Source organism: Podarcis melisellensis, assembly GCF_964234715.1.
Source record: "Podarcis melisellensis genome assembly, chromosome: 5".
NCBI lineage: Eukaryota > Metazoa > Chordata > Lepidosauria > Squamata > Lacertidae > Podarcis > Podarcis melisellensis.
The window spans coordinates 64,320,369-64,344,836 of NC_138537.1; the positions used below are offsets into that span (position 1 = coordinate 64,320,369).

General features: G+C 44.0%; 1 protein-coding gene and 1 long non-coding RNA gene across 2 annotated transcripts in view; both read left to right on the forward strand.

The window, feature by feature from the left end:
• Window positions 1-24,468, forward strand: part of LOC309370640 (putative lysosomal acid lipase/cholesteryl ester hydrolase) — a 119,270-nt gene that overhangs the window by 20,743 nt on the left and 74,059 nt on the right. The window contains exons 10-11 of the mRNA XM_081912553.1: window positions 4,779-4,977; window positions 11,272-11,381. Coding sequence (XP_081768679.1) covers window positions 4,779-4,977; window positions 11,272-11,381 — 309 coding nt within the window. The remainder of the gene's footprint in view (window positions 1-4,778; window positions 4,978-11,271; window positions 11,382-24,468) is intronic.
• On the forward strand, window positions 18,643-24,143 carry LOC309370877. The gene is made up of 2 exons (XR_014168714.1): window positions 18,643-19,301; window positions 22,917-24,143. It is a non-coding gene; the product is annotated as an uncharacterized lncRNA (long non-coding RNA).

Genomic DNA, 24,468 nt, shown 5'->3' on the forward strand with positions numbered 1-24,468 from the left:
AGGCTTCCAAAAAACGTTCGCAAACCAGAACACTCACTTCCAGATTTGCGATGTTCGGGGGCTGATTTGTTTGACAACACAGGTGTTTGACAACCAAGGTACCACTGTAGTCATGAAGAAAGGACCTATGATCTTCCCAAACTCTGTTATGCAGTGCAGTGTGAGGTGGAGACAAGTTCTTTGCTAACATCTGTGGAACTGACAATATGGAAACATGATTTGGATCGTACTGAACTAAGTTTTATTCAGAATAGATCTATTGAAATTAATTACCATGACTAAATTGAATGCCACCCCACTGCCCATAACACAGTTAGGAAGACCAGCTCTACTATTCAAGTGTTCCAAATCACTCAATCTGCATCATGAAAGCAACCTGACATGTCACAGTTACTGAAAGACAACTGAAAGTTATTGGAAATAATTTTTGAAATATACATTGATATCAGTCCCTACTTGTTGGAATGCAGGTTCTGTACATGTATTAGAATGCTGCCCTCTATGGTAGAACACCTGCTTCACACCTAGAAGGCTCCATGTTCTGCCTGTAGTATCTCCAGGTGGGATCAGGAAAGAGCCCATTGTGAAACCCTGGAGAACATCTGCCAGCCTGTGCAGAGCAGTGGGGGGAAAGTGGGTGTGATCAGGAGGCTTGGGCCTTATCTTCCCCAACTGTCAATCACCTGACGTCACAATCATGTGAGGTGATTGTCATGTAATATTCTCAAGACTGAAATGGTGTGAATAGTTTTCCTTTACTTGTACAGTGGTACCTCGGGTTAAGAACGTAATTAGTTCTGGAGGTCTGTACTTAACCTGAAACGGTTCTTAACCTGAAGCACCACTTTAGCTAATGGGGCCTCCTGCTGCCGCTGTGCCGCCGGAGTACGATTTCTGTTCTCATCCTGAAGCAAAGTTCTTAACCCGAGGTACTATTTCTTGGTTAGTGGAGTCTGTAACCTGAAGTGTATGTAACCCGAGGTACCACTGTACCGCAGAACTAACTTATGGGAAGCCACTTTTTGTAACTTCAAAGATCTACATGTTTGCAACTTGTACTTTGTTCTTTAAAGGTATACCTGTTTTTCCCCCTGGAGTTGATGAACAGTATATAGTGCAGTGTATAGACTGGTGGATTACCAGTGAAGTTCTATCAAATATGTAGCATCCATGCTCTGATTTTCTCATTTTTCCAACTGCTGCACTGAAATGAAATTTGCAGCTGGAAATGGGGATCATGAAAGCCAGAATGTTTCATAATCCATGAATTAAAAAGCATTTAAAACCATTTTACTCTCGGGTGTGATTTTTAAAAATCATTCTAACCATTTACCTTATGAAACTCTTTCCTTGAATATGTGCGCTCTTTTCAATCTCCATTGCAATTCAACTTCTCACCTAGTAAGTGAGTAAATTGCACCATGCCAAAGGTACTTCAGTACGTTTAGCAGTCATGGGTCTCAGCTACATTGGAAGGGGGAGGGGAAAGCATTTTAAATGCACCATAACACTGAGACACCAGATGGCACTGTAGAGTTTGATCCTTTGGCAGTGGGGTTTCCCATGACAGTGGTACCTTGGGTTAAGAACTTAATTCGTGTCAGTGTTTGTAAAAAGCAAAAAAAAAGAAGGAAAGGGTTCTGACCTCCCTTTGTCTCTTCAGCCTGGTCCTTGGACCCTTGTCTGCATAAAAGAGTCCACGAGAATATCCTTGCAGAGTTTTATTCTTAAAAGTCTTTGTGCAAAACGCGACTGAATAACTATACACACCAGCACTAACTAACCAACCAACCAACCAACCAACCAACCAACCAACCAACCCAAACACCAGCCTCAGAACACCAGACTAACATTTCTCACTATATATAGGGTCAAACGCTGAGGAGGTCCCACAAAGCACGTTCTCCAGGGGGTAAGTCTAAGACTTCATTATAACTTTGTGGTTCCACACAACTCACATTGCATACTCTCACTCCTCCTAGGGTCAAACGCTGAGGAGGTACACCCTTGTTTGAACGCTGGGAGCGTCTAGGCACAACTACTTCTTCTTCCCCCCTTATCTCTGGCTCTTCTTCCTCTTTCTCTAGAGAAGAAGTATTATCTATTGCCACATCCTTTGGGGAAATCTGTGCCTCCTCCTCATCCTGCTCCTGCGTTGCCAATGGCTGAGAAGAAGCCTCTTCTCTTACTTGCAGGGGCAGTAGGCAATCTGGGTTGGCATGGATCACAGTCCATCTGTCCTGGTCAGCAAAGTCTGCGCTTCGTGACAGAACCACGCGTCCTGGGCGTAAATTGAAATGCCACCCTTTGCCATAGGACTGATATCCCACAAACCGCAGTTTCTGTGCTCTAGCGCCCCCTTTCTGGCGCTGAGCTTTGGGAATGTTTACATGTGCCCAAGAACCCCAATTATGGAGCATTGTCCATTCTGGTTCTTTCCCAAACAACACACGATAGGGAATATCTTTTAGAGAGCTTGACCAGGTTCTATTAATCAAAAAATTCGCTGTCAGAAAAGCCTCGCCCCACAGACTATGGTTGTGACCCAATCCTGCATCCACTAGCAGGCAGTCCTTTACTGACTGTATTACAGCCCCACGTCTTTCACACAGACCATTTTCAGCAGGGCTATAAGGGTTAGTCAAGCGGTGAGTGATCCCCTTACGTCGCAACCATGCCCCAAATTGTTTGTTCAGAAATTCTCCACCCCTATCTGTTTGCAACTGCACAACAGGACGAGCAAAGAGCTTTTCAGCTTGGGCAACCCATTCTTTGAATGTGGGGAAACACTCAGATTTATGCTTTAACAAAAACAGCCAACTAAAGCGTGATTTGTCATCTATTACCAGAAAAGCATATCTGGCACCCCCTTCAGTCTTCTGTGGAAAAGGGCCTATCACGTCACAATGGACAAGTTCTAAAACCTCTTTAGATACTCTGTCACTTTTAGAAGCCACAGGCTTCCTCTTAGATTTGGCCATTTTACATACATTGCAATCTAGGAAACAGTTACAGCTATATACTTTTAGGTTCTTGCACACCTTTTGCATCTCTGAAAGCACACGGAAATTGGCATGACCCAGTTTCCTGTGCAGTTCATGTACACATCCCTTATGAACTGGCAAATTATCCTGAACCACCTGAGCTGCTTTAACAGGCTTGTCCTGCATTACATATAACCCATTCTCCATCTTTGCATGGCCACATACCTGAGTTCCATTCTTTATCAGACAGCCATCCTGTGTGAACTTAACACTATACCCTGCATTAATCAAACAGCTTACAGACAGCAAACAATAGTCCAAACTGCTGACAAACAGAGTCTCTGGTAGAGTAGTGTTCAAGCACTGCAGGAAACATGTTCCCTGGCCATCAATCTTGCTTCTACGACCATCAGCAAGATAGATTGAGTCTTTTCCATCAGCTGGCTTCCCCAGAGTCTTAAAGTGCTCCCGACTGTTGCAGATAATCCTACTGCTCCCAGAGTCCAGCTACCATGTTCCTCGAGGTATCTTCCTCTCCTCTCGAGAAAATGCAGAAACAAACTGAGCAGAACGCGTGTTCTTCTTCCCTGAAGAGAACCCCTTCTGCTTACGTTTCTGCGTTGATTGCTGTCTCTGCTCCATATAATCTCCTGGAGGTCTTGCCCTGCATTGACGTTGGAGATGCCCAGGTTGGTTGCATCTATAGCACCTACTCACCACCATTGCCAAGTCCAAACCTTGGTGTTGCTCCCTTGGCAGATTCTGCTGCTGCCCCCCTTGGCTGTAACTCCTCTGCTCTTGGAGTTCAGCCTGTCTATCTGACCTTCTTTCTGCTTCTTCGGACAATCTTCCAACCACATACTCAAGGGTCAGATCTCGGGGACGCATACTCTCCATGCTGTTAATCACAGCCAACCAGGTTTCAGGCAAACTTGAAAGGATAATGTAGGTTTGGTCAGTCTCATCATAACGCTTATCTCTCTGCTGTAGTTGAAGAAACAGAGATTTCAGCGTTTGAAGATGAGTTGCCAAACTCTCACCTTCTTTCATAACAGTCCTGAACAGCCTTCTGGTCAGAGAAATTATACTTCCAGCAGTTTCTCTGACATGCATTGCCCTTAATAAATTCCAGCACTCAAACGCTGTGCTGGCATTTGCTACATGCAATAACTGAGAATTGCTCAAACACAGCATAATTTGGGCACGGGCCCTTTCATCCAGCCGTTTTTTCTCGGCAGAGTCCCGTCTCGAAACCTCACTTTCAACACATTCCCATAGTCCATCTCTCCTTAACAATTGCTGTATTTTAATTGACCAACTCAGCCAGTTGCTCTCTAAGAGAAGTTCAAAAGGAATGCGTCCCCCAATATTTACAACTTGGAAATCTGCCATCTTTGCTGGTACTTGCTGAGCCCCTTCTGTGGGGCCTCCAGCAATCTCTCCTGACTCTCTCTTTAGAGTCCAACTGGATGGTCCTGGCTGGCACTCACCGGCTTCTAGCTGCTACCTCTGTTGACCCTCAGGTCCCGCCCAGCTCTGCAACTGGTGTAGCTGCTCTGTGAGTCGCCTACTGTGGTCCTCTAGCAGTTCAAACTGTTCCAGTGGAACGCCCTCCCATCAGATGCCAAGGAAATAAATGACTTTTAGAAGACATCTGAAGGCAGCCCTGTTTAGGGAAGTTTTTAATGTCTGATGTTTTATTGTAGTTTTAATTGTGTTGGGTGCCTCCCAAAGGGGCTGGGGAAAACCAGCCAGATGGGCTGGGTATAAATTCTTCTTCTTCTTCCTCTTCAGGTCCCAGGCCCACAGTGTTCTTGCAGCATGGCTTGCTTGGTTCTAGCAGTAACTGGGTGTTTAATATGGACTACAACAGCCTGGGCTTTATATTGGCTGATGCTGGTTATGATGTTTGGCTTGGAAACAGCAGAGGTAACACTTGGTCCAGCAAACACATCAACTATACTGAGAAGCATCAAGAATTCTGGCTATTCAGGTAGAGTGAGCTTTCTAAACCTAATTTCTTGTTTCTGGTTCCTAGTTTACCCTTTGGGGAAAACTTTAATTAGTCATGCTCTTCCTAGTGGAGCCAGTTTTTCCAACTCCTTTTATAATATATGATATGGAGGTATAGAAATACATTTCCAAGTAAGTAAAATTGGTAGTTGTCCCTTTAAACAAACAAACAATTTGTTTGTTCCTGGGGAAAATATGGCCTTGGTGAAATGTGGCCTTGGTGAACTCCGTAGAATAGATGATAGCAGATCAGCTTAACTTCAGGTGCAATTAGACTTGATCTGGAGAGACTCAATATTGGTCCTTCTGAATCTCTGCTGGAATTTGAAGCTCCTCAGACAGACATGGGTTGGAGGGAAAGCAGAGTCCTCTCCTGCCCACAGCATAAATACTGTTCTTCCTGAAACTGATATTTTAAAAATGTTTTTGCTTTCCCCATTGCAGCCACATGGTTGCTCTTAACTGTGTGGTGGGCATTTTCAGTTTGCAGTGAACAGCTCATAGTGTGGCCTTGCTTGATAGTGAACAGTGAAAATGGAAATATCTAAGGAAGATGAGTCATGGCTTAATTCAGATAACAGTTTCACAAATGTTCATAAACTTGGTGACTTGATGGATCCATGGAGGAGATGATCTCTGATCTGCCAGATCCAAGACTGTTCTTGTATTGAACTGGATGGAGAACAGGGCATTTTAGGCTTTCACAATGTAGATCCCACTGCATATACGTGTCTGTTAAACATAGTGTGATGGGATGATGAGCTGCTTGTGCGTAAAATGCAAGTCCCTCAGAGTTTGATCAGGTTTTCAAACCTCTGCCTGTGACGGAGCCCCTCCGGCATGGCTGCGTCAATCGCTAGTAGAATCCGAAAGTGGTTGCTTTCGGAATCGTTTCCAACATAAAAGCTCTTTAACGGAAACACGTCTTCTGGACTCTCGGCGTGACAGTTTCCGGCGAGGAGTGGGTGTCCCTATAGGAGGTCCTGAGACCTCCCCACTGTTTTCGCTGGAAGCGTCTCTGAGCCATCCCTCCGACTCACTTTCCCTTGGAGTTCTTGCTCGCCCTCTACTGGTTCCCTCTTCCGCTGCTACTTCTCTCTCAACCTCAATGAGCCTTTGCACCTCCGGTTCTTCCGATGGCAGTTCCCTGACATCCACCTCCCCTCCAGGGCCCCCTTCACCCCCTCCCGTCTCCTCCCCTACGGGCGGTGAGGAGGTAAAACCCCTGAAAGAACCTCCCTCATCTTCCGAAGTCTCGAACACTTCCCTCCACTTGTTGCTGTCCCTGGTCTCTCGGTACTCTTCGTCATCGGAGTCCACTCCCTCTTCCAACTCCGACTCCGCGAACCCTTCCAGTTCCTCTTCCTCGTCGGTGGTGCCGAAATACTCCCTCCTAAACCTTGCTACCGGCTGAGGTTTCCTCGGGAATCTTTGGTGGAACGTTTCTATTAAAACCTCGTCATTGACTTCCTCTGCAGTCACCCAGGTGTTTTCTGACTCCGGTTCCCCTTCCCACGCCACCAAATACTCCACCTGATTTCCCTTCCACCTGGAATCGAGGATTTCCGCTACATGGTTGCGGCGTTCCCTCTCTTCCAAGGCTGGTCCCCTGACGTGCTCCCCTTCACGTCCCCCCCTGTATGGTGACAGTAACGACCTGTGGAACACTGGGTGCAATTTCATGTGGTTGGGTAACCGGAGTTTGAAAGCCACCGGGTTGACCTGCTGAATGACCTCAAAGGGTCCCAATCTTCTGGGCCTCAATTTCTTACAACCCCCTTTGAACGGCAACCCTTGGGTTGACAGCCACACTTGATCCCCCACCCTTATGGTTTCACCTTCCCTTCTGTTCTTGTCTGCCTGCTTCTTATATTGTGCCTTGGCCCTTTCTAAGTTGAGCTGGAGCTGATGATGGATCGCTTCCATCTCTTCTACAAAATGTTCAGCCGCTGGGACGCTCCATCTCTCCCCTCCTTCCCCTGGAAATGCCCTGGGGTGACACCCGTAATTAGCCAAAAAGGGGCTCATCCCTGTGGACACATTCTCCGCATTATTGTAGGCAAATTCTGCCAGCGCCAACTTTTCGACCCAATCGTTCTCTCTGTCATTGACATAACACCTCAGATATTGTTGAAGAATGCCATTTGCTCTTTCCACCTGCCCGTTGGTTTCAGGGTGCCGGGCAGTTGAAAAATTGACTTCCACGTGCAGCAAGCTCATGAGCTTCCTCCAGAACCTGGAAGTAAATTGTTTGCCGCGGTCTGAGATCACCCTCAAGGGAGCCCCGTGCAACCTAAAGATGTGTTCTACAAACAACTTCGCTGTTTCTTCCGCTGTGACTGCATGTGAGCATGCTACAAAGTGGCACATCTTAGTTAACAGGTCTACTACTACCATGATGGCTGTTTTCCCCTTGGACTTCGGCAGATCCGTCATAAAATCTATTGATACCGCTTCCCAAGGCCGTTCTGGTGTGGGTAATGGTTCTAATAACCCTGCCGGCGCCCTTCTTTCCCCTTTGGCTCGCTGACATTGGTCACACCCTCTTACATACTCCCTTACATCTTCCCTCACCTTGAGCCACCAAAATTCCCTGGTAACCAACCACATGGTCTTGTGTTGCCCAAAATGTCCCGCCGTGGGGCTATCGTGCAACTGCTTGAGTACTCTCCCCCTCAATTCACCTTCGGGTATATACAGTGCCCCTTTGTAATACAATGCCCCATTTCTTTCCTCAAAACCTCCGGGGCTCTCGCCCTCCCCCCTGAGACCTCTGAGCTTATCCTGGGCATATTCATCATTTTCCGTTTCCTCTACCAGTTCTCGTTGCCCCACCAGCACCGCCCCACACACCCAGCGGTCCTCAGGGATGACATGTCTCTCTTCGATCGCCCCCTCCCCCTCCCAATACTCTGGTTTGCTTGAGAGCGCGTCCGCCCTGACGTTTTCTGGGCCTGGCACATAACAAATTTCAAAGTGGAATTTGGAGAATTCCTGTGCCCATCTCACTTGTCGTTGGTTGAGCACTCGAGCTGTTCTCCAATACTCTAAATTCTTGTGGTTGGTGCACACTTGCACCTTGTGTTGTGCCCCAATTAATAAATGTCTCCACCTCCGGAACGCTTCGTGAATGGCAAGTAGTTCCCTGTCATACACCGTGTAGTTCCTCTCGGATTTATTCAGCTTCCGCGAGAAGAAGGCACACGGTCTCCACTCCGACGTACTCCTCCCCGGTTGAAGAAGTACCGCCCCTACCGCCCGGTCGGACGCATCGGTTTCCACTCTCATGGGTTTTCGTAAATCCACATGCAGAAGTTGTTCTTCCGAGGCGAAAGCCCTTTTCAGTTCTTCAAATGCTCGCTCCGCCTCTGCCGTCCAAACAAATTTCTTCTTGCTGCTGAGGCAGTCGGTGATGGGCGCCGTCAAGTGGGCAAAGTTCTTGATGAACTTCCGATAAAAGTTCCCAAACCCCAAGAATCTTTGCACATCCTTCTTGGTCTTCGGTGTCTTCCATTCCAGTACCGCTTGGACCTTGCCTGGATCCATGGCCAATCCCTTGTCTGACAAGCGGTACCCCAGGAATTCCACCTCCTTGGTATGAAACTGGCACTTCTCCAGTTTCACCCACAGCTGGTTGGCTTGCAGCCTGCCCAACACTTCTCGAACGTCCCTCACATGCTGCTCCTCATCTTCCGAATACACCAACACGTCGTCTAAAAAGGCCACACAATTCTTGTAGAGCAAAGGTCCCAGAACATGGTTAATAAAAGCTTGAAAGCACGCGGAGCCTCCTTGTAGACCGAAGGGCATAACGAGGTATTCAAAGGCTCCCAAAAGGGTGAACATGGTGGTCTTCCATTCATCCCCCTTCCTTATGCGTATCAGATTGTACGCCCCCCGCAGGTCCAGCTTTGTAAAAATCTTTCCCTTCCTTACCCTGGTCAAAATGTTATCAATTCGGGGCATAGGGAAAGCCAGGGGTTCCGACACTGCATTCAGGGCCCTAAAGTCACACACAAGTCTCGGCTTATCTGTGTTTTTTTTGTCCACAAAAAACACTGGGCTGCCCCCCACCGCTCGGGACTCTCTGATGAAACCTCGCTTCAGGTTTTTGTCAATGAACTCCCTCAGCTCCTGCATCTCCCTGTCTGACATGGCGTACAGCTTGCCCACTGGGAGTTGGGCCCCAGGGAGTAGGTTGATTTGACAGTCAAAGGGTCTATGCGGTGGCAGTTTGTCTGCTTCCCTTTCGCTGAATACGTTGCTCAGATCTGCGTATTGCGAGGGCACCTTCCCTTTGTCCACTACTTCCATCCCGGCTAGGGTGACTCTGGCCCCTCCCGGAACCTTCCCCTGCTTGCAGTGTTCTAGGCAATGCGCTGACCCAAAGGAGACCACCCTCTGATGCCAGCCCACTAGCGGATCGTGTAGCGCCAGCCAGCTCATCCCCAAAATGATGGGAGCTCCTCCCAAGGTGGCCACATTAAACGCTATCCGTTCGGTGTGCCTTGCCACCCTCATTATCATCGGGACAGTCTGTTGGCTAACTTCTCCCCCCAACAGCTCTCTGCCGTCAATCGTAGTCACCTGCAAGGGGTTACTTAAAGGGATGGTCTGTATCTGGTGCTCAGCTGCAAACTCCTTACTCATGAAATTACAGGAGCTGCCTGAATCCAAAAGCGCCTTGATCTTTAGTGGGTGTCCGTTTGGCAGTTCTAGTAACACCTCTATCACTAAAGCAGGTCTGGGAGGTTCCGGCGTGGGCACTTTCACTGCTCTTTGGCCTGGCTGCTGTGCCCCGACGGTGGCAGCCAGGCGTTGGCTTTTACTTGCTCCTTGCTTTCCTCTTCCTTTTCCCCAACTGCTCCTGCCATCCCTTGCCATTCCTTTCTTTGTGGGCAGACTCTGGCAAAGTGCCCTGGCTGTTGGCAGAGATAACATCTCTTGGCGCTCTTTCCCTCCTTCTTCCGCCCTTCACTGGGATTTGAAACTGCGCGCGCCCGCGCTGTTCCAACTTCCATCGGCTCTGCCGGCGGGAAAGGTGGCTCTGGAATGTCTGGAATGCGGAGCTCCCTCCAACGGTCTCCTTTCCCTTCCCGCTTTTCCAAAGCCCTCGCCTCCTGGCGCGCTCCTATGGACAGCGCAGATTTGGTCAGCTGATCCATAGACTCCACCCTGGGCCCCCGGGAAAGTTCATCTTTGACGGCCGAAGAAAGCCCCTCTTCGAAAAGCATCTGGATGGGTTCCGCCGATAGGTCCCACCCCAATTTATGAATCAGCATAGTAAACTCAGTCCAGTACTCACGGACAGATCGGCTTCCCTGCTGGCAAGCCATTAACCGCCTTCGCACCACCCCCTGCTCAATGTCGCTGGAAAACATCAGGTCCATGGCACGAAAAAACTTCCTCGTGTCCTTTAGGATCTCATTATTCGCTGCCATCAGGGGTCTAACCCAGTCCTTCGCCCCCGATTCGAGATGGCCAATTACAAAAGCCACTCGTGATTCCTCGTCGGGGAAGTCATCAAACTGCAGGTTGAGAGCGTATTGCATCTCTGTTCTAAAGGCATGATAGTTCCTGGGATCCCCCCCGAATTTCTGCACCAATCCTGGCACCTTTCTGGCGAGCGGGGTGGTTTTCTCCTTTCCCTTTTCTGCATCCTGAGCCCTCCTCTCCTCAAGCCTCGCCGTTTGCAGCGCCAGCTGGATCTCCAATGCCCTGTACCTTTCTTCCAGGCTTGGACCCCCTCCAGCTGCTCCTGCTCCTCCGGTTCCGGCTGGGTTGCTCATGATGCCTCTCCCTGCACAAGCTGGCTTTCGGAGACTTTTGGATTGCTGTGATGGGATGATGAGCTGCTTGTGCGTAAAATGCAAGTCCCTCAGAGTTTGATCAGGTTTTCAAACCTCTGCCTGTGACGGAGCCCCTCCGGCATGGCTGCGTCAATCGCTAGTAGAATCCGAAAGTGGTTGCTTTCGGAATCGTTTCCAACATAAAAGCTCTTTAACGGAAACACGTCTTCTGGACTCTCGGCGTGACAGTTTCCGGCGAGGAGTGGGTGTCCTTATAGGAGGTCCTGAGACCTCCCCACTGTTTTCGCTGGAAGCGTCTCTGAGCCATCCCTCCGACTCACTTTCCCTTGGAGTTCTTGCTCGCCCTCTACTGGTTCCCTCTTCCGCTGCTACTTCTCTCTCAACCTCAATGAGCCTTTGCACCTCCGGTTCTTCCGATGGCAGTTCCCTGACACATAGGTTGTTCCTTTTTTTTTTTTTTGCAGTTTTGATGAAATAGCTAAATATGACCTTCCAGCTTCAATAAACTTTGTCCTGAACAAAACTGGTCAGGAAAAAATATTTTATGTTGGTTATTCCGAGGGCACCACAATGGGTAGGTTAGCAAGATTCTTAAACACATGCGGGTAATTCTATTCGCTACATAATTATATGTGCAGTTGCTGTTGTACATTAAATTCAAGAGACATCTTGCTCATGGTACAGTGATGTTCCATGGCACCTATGGACACCTATGGAGAAGCATCTTGAATAAGAATCCCTGCCTTTGGGTTTCCTGCATTTTCTTTCTTAGTGTTATTTCACATATAGGTGGTGATTCAAATTGGTTAAGGGGCTTATAAAAAGTGGTTTGTCTGGACTGAGAAACTGTTAAAATCCTGGATTGCAAACTAGTATCAAACCTAGTTTGCAGTCAGAGTTTAGGTAACAGTTTCCCAGTCTGGATGTAACAGGAAGCTATAGTTTAATAACCCCGGGATGTAATGTGTTAAGGCCCCTGAGACAAGAGGAGAAGAGAACTTGTTGGCTGAACACTCCTTCTTGGTCTGATAAATCATAGTTCTATAACGGAAACAGTTTGAACTTCACCTCACCTCTGACTGTCACTTCATGTTTTATTGGTTCTTGGTACAGCCTAGAGTGGCTGGGGAAACCCAGTCAGATGGGTAGGGTATAAAAAATAAAATTACTATTAATGTTGTTATTAGCCACAGAATGTATTACATAAGTGAATTTACAATTATTACACCACTCAGGAAATATATGCAGCACTAAAAAGTTTTAACTAGGTCAGAAACAAGGCAGGGCCTTTTCTGTTGTGATGTGTAGATTATAATGCTCCATCCCTAGTAGGGTCCTAGGTCAAAATGATCCCAGATCCTGAGATTTCAGGACCCAAACCTGAAACCTAGTGGAGTTGTTATAGGGGTGGCTCTACATAGTCTCAGAGAGGTGAACCCCAGAGATGTCATGAAAAATGGCACATTAATCATGGTCTCTGAGAGCATGTCATTCAAATAAAAAGCCACTGGTTGGAAATCAAGACAAGAACCTCAACTGAAGGGTTGTGTGCCCAGCTACAGCTGCTCTACGAATTACTAAAGATTCTTGCTATGAAGGGGTTGAATAAGAGTGGTACTGGAGGAGTCAGTATAAGGTGCATTTTCAGCTCTGCAAACAGCTGAAAGTCTGTAAATAATACGCCCGATTTGCAATTCAGGTTGAAAAATTTCAATTGCAACTGTTTTTCTGTCTTCAATCCAGATTTTAGTTTGGAAAAATCCTCCGTTTCCTTAAACACTCTGCTCCCTCTTCCATCATGTCATTGATCTGTACCGCGGTACCTCAGGTTACATGCACTTCAGGTTACATACGCTTCAGGTTACGGACTCCGCCAACCCAGAAATAGTGATTCAGGTTAAGAACTTTGCTTTGGGATGAGAACAGAAATCATGCTCCGGCGGTGCGGCAGCAGCAGGAGGCCCCATTAGCTAAAGTGGTGCTTCAAGTTAAGAACAGTTTCAGATTAAGTACGGACCTCCGGAACGAATTAAGTACTTATCCCGAGGTACCACTTTATATGCAAAAGGATTTCTTGGTGATTTCTCTGCTTCAGATTGTTGTTGTTGTTGTTTAGTCATTTAGTCGTGTCTGACTCTTCATGACCCATGGACCAGAGCACGCCAGGCACTCCTGTCTTCCACTGCCTCCCGCAGTTTGGTCAAACTCATGCTGGTAGCTTCGAGAACACTATCCAACCATCTCGTCCTCTGTCGTCCCCTTCTCCTTGTGCCCTTCATCTTTCTCAACATCAAGGTCTTTTCCAGGGAGTCTTCTCATCTCTTTTTTTATAATAATTTTTTAATTAATTTTCCAATACAATTGTACATTTTTATCCAAATTATAACAGAATATCACTTTCGGACTTCCTTCAGCTTCTCTGGCAATCATCCGTATTTGTCTCTTAGTTACGCATTCCCTTTATTTATATTGCCATTTGTCTAGCCTCCCCCTTCTATTTCTTTCTAACAATATCTCTCAGTTTTTACAGCGCCTCTCAAAATCTCACTAGCGTTGTTTGTACATCACATACATTTTTCAGATACTCTACAAACTTTCCCCAGTCTTCAATGAACTTTTGGTCTCAAAAATATCTAATTTTCCGAGTTAATTTATCCAGTTCCGCATAGTCTGTCAATTTCATTCTCAATTCTTCTATTGTCGGTATTTCTTCTTGTTTCCATTTTTGAGCCAATAAAATCCTTGCTGCTGTAACTGCATACAGAAAGAGTCTACAGTCTTTTCTTCTTATTTCCTTTCCTGTAATCCCTAAAAGAAAGGCTTCTGGTTTCTTTACAAAAGTAAATTTTAACATCTTTTTCAATTCATTATAAATCGCTTCCCAGAAACCTTTTACTTTCTTACATTCCCACCACATATGATAGAATGTTCCTTCTTTTTCTTTACATTTCCAACACTTATTACATATCTTATACATTTTTGCTAATTTTACCGGTGTGATGTACCATCTGTAGAACATTTTCATAACATTTTCTTTCAACGCAGTACTTGCAGTAAATTTCAAATTTTCTTTCCAAAATTTCCCCAATCATCAAATTGTATATTATACCCAAAGTCTTTGGCCCATTGTATCATTACCGATTTAACCTCTTCATCTTTCATATTCCACTCCAACAATATTTTTTACATTTTTGACAGAATTTTACATTCATTATTTATTATATCTAATTGAAACTTTGACTCTTTTTCTCCATAGTCCCATTCTTTTATATCTGTTTTAAACATTTCATTAACCTGGAAATAATGCAACCAATCATATACATGTTCTTTGTTTGTTCATACGGTTTTAACTTCCATTTTCCCTCCTCTTTAATTACCATTTCACCATATGTGATCCAGTTACCTCTCATATTAATTTTCTTTATGCTCATAACTTCTAGCAGGGATAGCCAGTTGGAACTTTTGGTTCCAATAGATTTTTGTACCTGTCCCATACTTCTATTAATGAATTCCTAAAGATGTGGTTCCCAAAACCTTTATGAATTTTCTTCTTATCACACCATAGGTATGCGTGCCATCCAAATCTGTTATCAAAGCCTTCGAGATCTAATAACTCCTTGTTTTCTAATTTTATCCATTCTTTTAATCAACAAAGGCATGCTGCTTCATAGTGTAATTTCATATCTGGCAGGGCGAAGCCTCCTCTTTCTTTCACATCAGTTAATAACTTATATTTTATTCTTGGCTTCTTTGCCAAATGTACCTTGAAATCACTCTTTGCCACTCTTAAAGTCCCTACCCCCCTTTATAATGGGGATAGTATGAAATAAAAATAACACCTTTGGAAGCACACTCATCTTTATCGTAGAAATTCTACCCCAAAAAGACAGTTTCATTCTTCCCCACACCTCCAGATCTTTCCTTATTTCCTTCCATACCGGAATATAGTTATTCTGGAACAGGTCAATGTTTTTAGGTGATCACCAAATCCCCAAGTATTTTACTTTTTTCACCACCTCTATCTCTGGCTGTTGTTGCATTATTTCTATCCTACTTTGTTCCATATTTTTAGCAATTATTTTGGTCTTTTTCTTATTCAATCTAAATCCTGCCATTTTTCCAGATTTTTCTATTTCCTCCAATACTTCTTTTACACTTTCCAATGGTTCTTTAATTGTTATTACCAGATCATCGGCAAAGGCTTTTACTTTATATTCATTCTGACCAACTGTTACCCCTTTAATTAATTTATTTTGTCTAATCGCACTTAAGAAGACCTCCAGAACCGTTATAAATAACAATGGCGAGAGCAGACAACCCTGTCTTGCTCCTTTCGATATTTTTATATCTTCTGTAACTACATTATTGACTAGCAGTTTAGCTCTCTGTTCTGTATATATTGCCTTGATTCCATTGAAAAATTCTTTCTGCACATCCATATACTCTAAATTTTTCAGCATAAAATCCCATCCTATGTTATCAAATGCCTTTTCTGCATCCACAAACATTAATATCGCTTGTTTCTCATTCCTGGCAGTCAGATATTCTAAAATATTAATTATGTTCCTTATATTATCTTTCATTTGTCTGCCTGGCAGGAAACCTGCTTGATCTTTATGGATGATTTCTATCAGTATCTTTTTCATTCTCTTCGCTAAAATCCCTGCAAATATTTTGTAGTCCGTGTTCAATAATGAAATAGGCCTATAGTTTTTGACTTGTGTTAAATCCGAGTCTTGTTTTGGAATCAAAGTGATAAATGCTTCTTTCCACGTATCTGGGATATCTCTTTTTTAAAAAATATTATTCATAACTTCTTTCAATGGTATCGTCAGCACATCTCATTTCTTTATAATAACCTGATGTAAATCCATCTGGTCCTGGGGCCTTTCCTCTCTTCAGTTCTTTTATAGCCTCTTTTATCTCATCAATTTCTATTGGGGGGGGGTGTCTTCTCTTCTCATGAGGTGGCCAAAGTATTGGAGCCTCAGCTTCACAATCTGTCCTTCCAGTGAGCACTCAGGGCTGATTTCCTTAAGAATGGAGAGGTTTGATCTTCTTGCAGTCTATGGGACTCTCAAGAGTCTCCTCTAGCACGATAATTTGAAAGCATCAATTCTTCGGCGATCAGCCTTCTTTATGGTCCAGCTTTCACTTCCATACATCACTACTGGGAAAACCATAGCTTTAACTATATGGACCTTTGTTGGCCAGGCGATGTCTCTACTTTTTAAGATGCTGTCTAGGTTTGTCATTGCTTTTCTCCCAAGAAACAGGCGTCTTTTAATTTTGTGGATGCTGTCACCATCTGCAGTGATCATGGAGCCCAAGAAAGTAAAATCTCTCACTACCTCCATTTCTTCCCCTTCTATTTGCCAGGAGGTGATGGGACCAGTGGCCATGATCTTCGTTTTTTTGATGTTGAGCTTCAAACCATATTTTGCGCTCTCCTCTTTCACCCTCATTAAAAGGTTCTTTAATTCCTCCTCGCTTTCTGCCATCAAGGTTGTGTCATCTACTTATCTGAGGTTGTTGATATTTCTTCCGGCAATCTTAATTCCGGCTAGGGATTCATCCAGCCCAGCCTTTCGCATGATGAATTCTGCATATGAGTTAAATAAGCAGGGGGACAATATACAGCCTTGCTGTACTCCTTTCCCAATTTTGAACCAATCAGTTGTTCCATATCCAGTTCTAACTGTAGCTTCTTGTCCCACATAGAGATTTCTCAGGAGACAGATGAGGTGATCAGGGACTCCCATTTCTTTAAGAACTTGCCATAGTTTGCTGTGGTCGACACAGTCAAAGGCTTTTGCATAGTCAATGAAGCAGAAGTAGATGTCTTTCTGGAACTCTCTAGCTTTCTCCATAATCCAGCGTCTGTTTGCAATTTGGTCTCTGGTTCCTCTGCCTCTTCTAAATCCAGCTTGCATTTCTGGTAGTTCTCGATCCACATACTGCTTGAGCCTTCCTTGTAGAATTTTAAGCATAAACTTGCTAGCGTGTGAAATGAGTGCAATTGTGCGGTAGTTGGAGCATTCTTTGGCACTGCCCTTCTTTGGGATCGGGATGTAGACTGATCTTCTCCAATCCCCTGGCCACTGCTGAGTTTTCCAAACTTGCTGGCATATTGAGTGTAGCACCTTAACAGCATCATCTTTTAAAATTTTAAATAGTTCAGCTGAAATACCATCACTCCATCTGGCCTTGTTATTTGCAGTGCTTTCCAAGGCCCAGTTGACTTCACTCTCCAGGATGTCTGGCTCAAGGTCAGGAACCACACTTAGGTCCTTACCACTTTTGTCCTTTATTATGGTAATGTTTGTAGGAAATGTTCCTTTCATATCTCCAATTTTCTTGAACAGATCTCTGGTTCTTCCCATTCTATTGTTTTCCTCTATTTCTTTGCATTGCTCATTTAAGGCCTTCTTGTCTCTCCTTGCTGTTTTTTGGAAATCTGCATTCAATTTCCTGTATCTTTCACTATCTCCCTCGCATTGTGCTTGCCTTCTCTACCCCATTATTCGTTGGACAGCCACTTTGCTTTCTTGCATTTCCTTTTCATTGGGATGGTTTTCGTTGCTGCCTCCTGTTTAATCTTGCAAGCCTCCATCCATAGTTCTTCAGGCACTCTGTCCACTAAATCTAAATCCTTAAACCTGTTCCTCACTTCCACTGTGTATTCATAAGGGATTTGATTTAGATTGTATCTTACCGGCCCAATGGTTTTCCTATTTTCTTCAGTTTAAGTTTGAATTTTGCTATAAGAAGCTGATGATCTGAGCCACAGTTAGTTCCAGGTCTTGTTTTTGCTGACTGTATAGAGCTTCTCCATCTTTGGCTGCAGAGAATATAATCAATCTCATTTCGATGCTGCCTATCTGGTGATGTCCATGTGTAGAGTCGTCTTTTGTGTTGTTGCAAAAGAGTGTTTGTGATGACCAGCTTGTTCTCTTGACAGAATTCAATAAGCCTGTGCCCTGCTTTGTTTTGAACTCCAAGGCCAAACTTGCCAGTTGTTCCTTTTATCTCTTGATTCCCTACTTTAGCATTCCAATCCCCTATAATGAGAAGAACATCCTTCTTTGGTGTCATTTCTAGAAGTTCTGTAAGTCTTCATAGAACTGGTCAATTTCAGTTTCTTCAGCACCAGTAGTTGGTGCATAAACTTGGATTACTGTGATGTTAAAGGGTCTGCCTTGGATTCGTATCGAGATCATTCTATCATTTTTGTGATTGCATCCCAGTACAGCTTTCGCCACTCTTTTGTTGACTATGAGGGTCACTCCATTTCTTTTATGGGTTTCTTGCCCACAGTAGTAGATATGATGGTCATCCGAACTGAATTCGCCCATTCCCGTCCATTTTAGTTCACTGATGCCCAGGAAAGTCAATATTTATTCTTGCCATCTCACTTTTGACCACATCCAACTTACCCAGGTTCATGGTTCTTACATTCCAGGTTCCTATGCAACATTTTTCTTTACAGCATTGGACTTTCTTTTCGCTTCCGGGCATATCCTCAACTGAGCGTCCTTTCGGCTTTGGCCCAGCCGCTTCATCAGCTCTGAATCTAAAGCCAAAAGAAAAGAAGCTGACCCCTGGGCTCAAGCCTCTTTTGCCGTTCTTCCTTCCAGGAACCTATTAGAATGATCAAGGATGTCAAAGCTCTTTGCAAGGTGCTCTTTCTGGATTCCAATGCAAACCTCTTCCTCATTCACTTTAGTAACACTTCAAATTCAAACTTCTTCCTTAATCAGGAAGGGGTTTGCATGGAATACTGTCAAGCAGAGCAGAATTTAAATGAGTGAGCTCAGCTGATGGGCAACTGGGTGTCTTTGTGGGAAAGTGTTTGGGTGAGACTGGATCCCCTAGCAGACTAAGTTGGACTGTGGAGTGGAAATTCCTGATCCCTGCACAATATTCTGATTTCTGAGCAATGGGATACCTGGGCTACTTATCCAACCACCCAACTTAATCCAGATGCCCAGAGGCAGAGAGGATAATTCATATTAGATCAGAAGAGAAATTTTCTGCCCAAACCTATGTGTGTATACTAAAGTTAGATGAGAGTTGCTTCCAGGTAGGTGTAAAACAGACAACTCATATCTAGTAGGACACATGTCAAACATTCTCAAGATATCAGATAAACTGAGGAGATGTAGAAGGTTAAGCAGTACTAAAAAACAGTTCTACTGCTTTCAAATAGCTTTGTGTAGCTTTTTTGTATGTTTACATTAACGTTTGTTCTTCTCACTAAAGATTAAGTTAGACATTATTGCATAGCCCTAATCATAGCATGGTTTTTGACACGTTCAGCATCCTTGTTTATGGTGGTACCACGGTCTATTCATATCACACAATTCTATATCATCTGCTTTGCCCATTTGGTTTTTCAAAGTATGGCACACCTCTTTTTCAGATTGTGAAGGCTGGGAAGTTCAAAAGCTTTGACTGGGGAAGCAAGGAAGCAAACATGGCTCACCACAACCAGGTAAGAATTTCTCACAAATTCAGTATTTCTCTCTGAAGGTGTTTATATGAGGGTAGATAGTGCATAGCTTAACGTAAATCCATAGACTGAGCATGTATTAAAAGAATCCATCTACAAGTGTTTTTAAGTTTTCTGAGCTTTATCAGTCAACTATTTTGTTATATAGCATCCTTTATGCAGAGAACCTTTCATTTAAAAAGTATTAAAGTACAAGTTGCAGAGCTGTGCCAGACAGAAAATTCCTGACTGGCAGGCTTAGTGAAGACCAAACCTGTTAACATGACAAAAAGTGTTGATGGGCCATTGGGGAGAGCAAGCTTTTAGCCTGGGGAATGAGATGTTGCCAAGGTGATAGTGTGTGTATTTGAGGGGACTGGAACAGGGTGTTTTTGAGCAAGGGTTGCTGGGATGAAGAAGCAGGTAGAAGAACAGAGACCAGGGGGACAGAACAGGGGGAACTGGTTTGGAACTGGGGGACAGAACAGGGGGGACTGGTTTGGAAGAGAACCTCAATCAGATCAGAGCCAGTGCACCTCTGAACACGGAACTTCAAGTTGAACCAGAGGACAGAGAAATGGGTACTTAGGGAGATTCTATGCCCAGGCCAGCGGGCAACCAGATGGGTTACCGGTGACTGAGTTACCCCAGCAGGGCGACTTCAGGCTGGAATCCTCAGTGGCTCCATCAGCAGGGACCACTTCAGAGCCGGCCTCGCTGAGCTCCCCACTCAGACCGTGGGTACCGGAGGAACCTCCTAGGTCACCCACTCGGGCACAGGAACTGCGATGGCCCAAGTGGGAGCGGAAAAGGCTGGCACACCTTGATCACTATGCTTGTTCCTTTTGTTAGGAAGTTGGGGGGATGAGTGTTATGTATTGGGTTTATCACATTTTATGTTACAAGGCACGTTCTAACCAAGCGTTGGTAGACGAACGTTCTAATGACAAGTAAGCACATGCACTTTCAACTGTCAACTGTCAGTGTTCATGCACGGGTTTATTATTGTGTTGTCCAGTCAGTTTGGTTCTTGTGTTCCTATGAGTTAGTTGTTGTCACTGACAAATGTTGAACTTAGTTGACGAACTTATATTGCCTTGGGCTTCTGACTTTTTCTGAACATTTAAAATCTTCCATTCCCCAAAGGGACACAAACCCTGTATGGGTGCCTGGGACCCCATGGGCTCTTGCCACCACTCGGCCGTGGGAGAGATGGGCACCTGACTTTTGTCACAGTATGCTCACCAAATCAGATCCAAATATCACCTTTGCTTATGTGAAGTCAAAAGCCAGTTAACTTCAGTTGATACAGGTTCAACTCATGTAAGAGGATCTGCTATAACTTTACCAACTATAGCAACTGCATTGATAATCAGGTTTCTACCTCAATTTCATAGAAATTCCATGCATTATGTAAATATAGTGACTACAATAATAACTGATATGGCAATAAATGTGGCACAATTTCCATTAAAAGTACATCTTTAACTTGTTGCATAGCAGACACCCATTTTAGGTTCTCCTTAAGTCTACCGGATGCTACTGTCCTTAATCTATAGATCGCTCTGATTTCCTTCCTTTTAAATTGTGTCTACAATGGTTTCTCTGAACCATGTATGTTCTCAAAGCACCAATATTTTAGATTAAATATCACGTTGCTCCTCTATACAGTGTTTAAGCAATAACACATTGAGGGTTTTTTTGTCCTTATGCAACTTTTGCATTCCCATGTCCAGGTCTTAACCTTTCTTGTGGCAATGCCAATGTATAAATGCATTATCATTAATCACTCCCTTGAGTATTGTAGTTATATGCTTCATTAAGGTGGTAAATTTGATTTAAATCAGGATTGCACAAGGAATTCATTTTACCTCCATTACAACTCCCACATGAGAATTATTTGGCCCAGCTTGATAATATCTAGGAGGTTAAAGAGGTTTTGGATTTACTTTAAGGTAAAGAGACCCCTGACCATTAGGTCCAGTCGTGACCGACTCTGGGGTTGCAGCGCTCATCTCGCTTTATTGGCCAAGGGAGCTGGCGCACAGCTTCCGGGTCATGTGGCCAGCATGACTAAGCCACTCCTGGCGAACCAGAGCAGCACACGGAAACGCTGTTTACCTCCCCGCCAGAGCGGTCCCTATTTATGTACTTGCACTTTGACGTGCTTTCGAACTGCTAGGTTGGCAGGAGCAATGGGTCCTCACTCTGTTGCGGGGATTCGAACCGCCGACCGTCTGATCGGCAAGTCCTAGGATCTGTGGTTTAACCCACAGCACCACCCGCGTCCCTTTACATTAGGATATGCCAAAATATCTCTTAAATTAGATGCACATTTACTATAGCAAATGGTCTCCAGATTCCCTTGATAATATCTAATTTCTATAGCCAAAAAATGTATCTCAAAATAAATTTGTTCACAAATCTGCCGTATGCCAGGTGTCTATCTTCACTCCCCTGTCTTATAATGAAGATTTTTTTTATACAACAATACATCACACCCATGAGGATTGCTTCCATTCTTTCTTTCAAATTTATCCCTCTATAGATTAGCTAACTAAGATATGTCTGGTTCTAACAGCCATACTTGAAATTTGCCAGAACAGTCTGTCTTAAAACTGCAGTCATGTTTCTTCAGTGTTAACAAAACTGGAGCAGTAGGAAGAATCACAGTGATGATAGTTGGGAATAATGAGTCAAAGACACTGAGCTGGTTTGTAGGTGATGGTAAGCCAAATCAAAGCTTGCCATGAATGGTGGTGTGGAAGAGCTTCCTGAGAGGAGAGCCTGGCCACTTTGCACTTCCCTTGACTCTCCTGCTGCTGCTCTTCTGCACGCTAATCTGTAGTTTGGTTTAGCAAGTTGCTCAACCCAGGCATGTGGCTTGTCTTTCTCAAGACACTGCATGAGTTGTAAATACGAGAACAAACTTTGGTTCCATCTTGTGGTTTGTTTGGAGTGAGACAAAGCATGAGCCTGGGTTTGTCCTTCATGCTAAAACAGCAGTAGTGAGACCAGAGAAGGGTCAAAGTGTCTGTGCACTCCTCTTAGGCAGAGTGCACATTCATGCTCATAGTTTAGCTTAAAGCTACATGTAAACCATCCCATTATTTTGGAACAAACAGTAAATCCAGACAATCAGTGCTGGATTTACAGCCAGGCAGAGCGGCCTGCAGCTCAGGGTCTTGGCCTCTTGATATTAAAAACAAACAAACAAACAAACAAACAAACAAACAAACAGATGTTAATATCTAGGCTCAGTTGATTAGTAACAGTAAAGACAAGAACAAAGTTTAGGTTCTCAAAAAATCATTGAATCATCACATTATAGAGTCAAACCCCGTACAATGCAGGACACCTTTGCCCAGCATGAGGCTTGAAGCCACAACCCTGAGATGTAGATTGACCAGACATGGATGGATTATGTGCACTTTCTTGCACAACTTCTGATGAATGTGCACAATGCCCAGTTGTCACGCACATTAACAGTTCAACCTGTATTCTCCTCAAATAAGAAATATGTTTGTGTTTTGCATGTTGTACCTATGTGTGTGTGTGTTTTGATCAGGAAGTCTTTGAAGACTGTTTTTAAACTTTTTTTTATCTTCTCTCTTTTAGTCAACACCACCTTTCCACAACATACAACGGATGACTCTACCAACAGCTGTCTGGAGTGGTGGTAACGACTGGATTGCAGACTCAAAGGACATGGCCCTCTTGCTGCCTCAGATCCCAAACTTTGTTTACCACAAGGATATTCCTGAATGGGAACATCTGGATTTTGTCATAGGCTATGATGCCCCACAGCGCATGTACATAGAGATAATGGATTTAATGCAGACTTATAAGTGAAATATTCCTTCAGAACTCATCATTGTCAATCTGTGTTGATGAAAAGAACTACAAGATTTCTTAAGATTCCATTTCTCATACAGGTTCATCACAGTCTCAGTTATAAGAAAGATTTGCTTAGTAACCTAGCCTTTTCTAATTCTGTCAGTGACCATGGGTGTTCCTCCGTTGTTTTAGGAGTGGCTAAGATTCTTTGTTGCTCTTGCTTCATCATGCTGTGTAGCAGATTCTTGTTCTAGTACAGCATGACTATTGAGGGTAGAAAAAGTACTTGTGGTGATATCCAAGTCTTTACCTTTGAGGAACTGGTCCGATTCCAGTTGTTTCCCAGCCTTGGGATCTATCTGCTCTGGGGTAGAGTACTGCCTTTTCTTAGCTCCCTCAGCAGTTTCTGGTCTAATCTCTCTCTCTTTTGCTCTCCGCCACTGAGCTGTAAATATTAATTTGATAAGTTTCTCTCTAGATTGGAATCCTCCCTTAGTTAGCAGTTGTATTGCTGGAATTTTCTAGTTAGTTTTTCTTATCTCTAATTATTCACTTTGGATAGAGAAAGGGGAGAGAAGCACTAATGACAGAGGATCCTTTGTTGGGATATGTCACTCCCATATTTATTAAGAAAATTCACCCTGAAAAGCATTCCCTACCTTCCCCTTCTCTCCCCCACCTCTCTCTCTCCCCTTCAACACACAATGCCTACGACACCAAATGTAACTGACCTGTAGAAAAGACGCATAACAGAAATGCTATATGTTCCTTTGTTATCCATGAAAACCCTTTCATAAAAAACAACTATTGCTAGGATGTCTATGTGCAGTTTAGTAATCCCTCGGGGAATTTAATTTTTGCCTTCCTTTGCCACAGTGCTGTGCATCGAAAGCTACCTGGAGGTCACTTTGCCACTTCTTCAGGGTTTCTTGGTGGCAGATTGAAGTGCTGGTTGAGAATGTATATTTTGCTTGCTGTTTGGAATAAAACCTGTAATCTTCTCACTCATTTGCATTTGTATTGCTTCTGGATCTAATCTTAAAAGAACCATCTTGCATTTAGCAAGTCAACAGATTTGATACATTCAGATCAGGCTCGGTTTTTACCAGGCCGACAGATGAAAGACTATAAGAAATATATTGGATGTAATAGAATATTTGGAGGTGAGGAATGACATTTGACAGGGTCTCCTGGACGTATATGAAAAAATAATAATTGAAATTATGGACTTTGGACAGACCTTTATGAATGGAATAGACACAATATATTCAGAACAAGCAATGTTGATAGTGAATAATATTATAACTGAAAAATGTAAAATAACTAAGGGAAC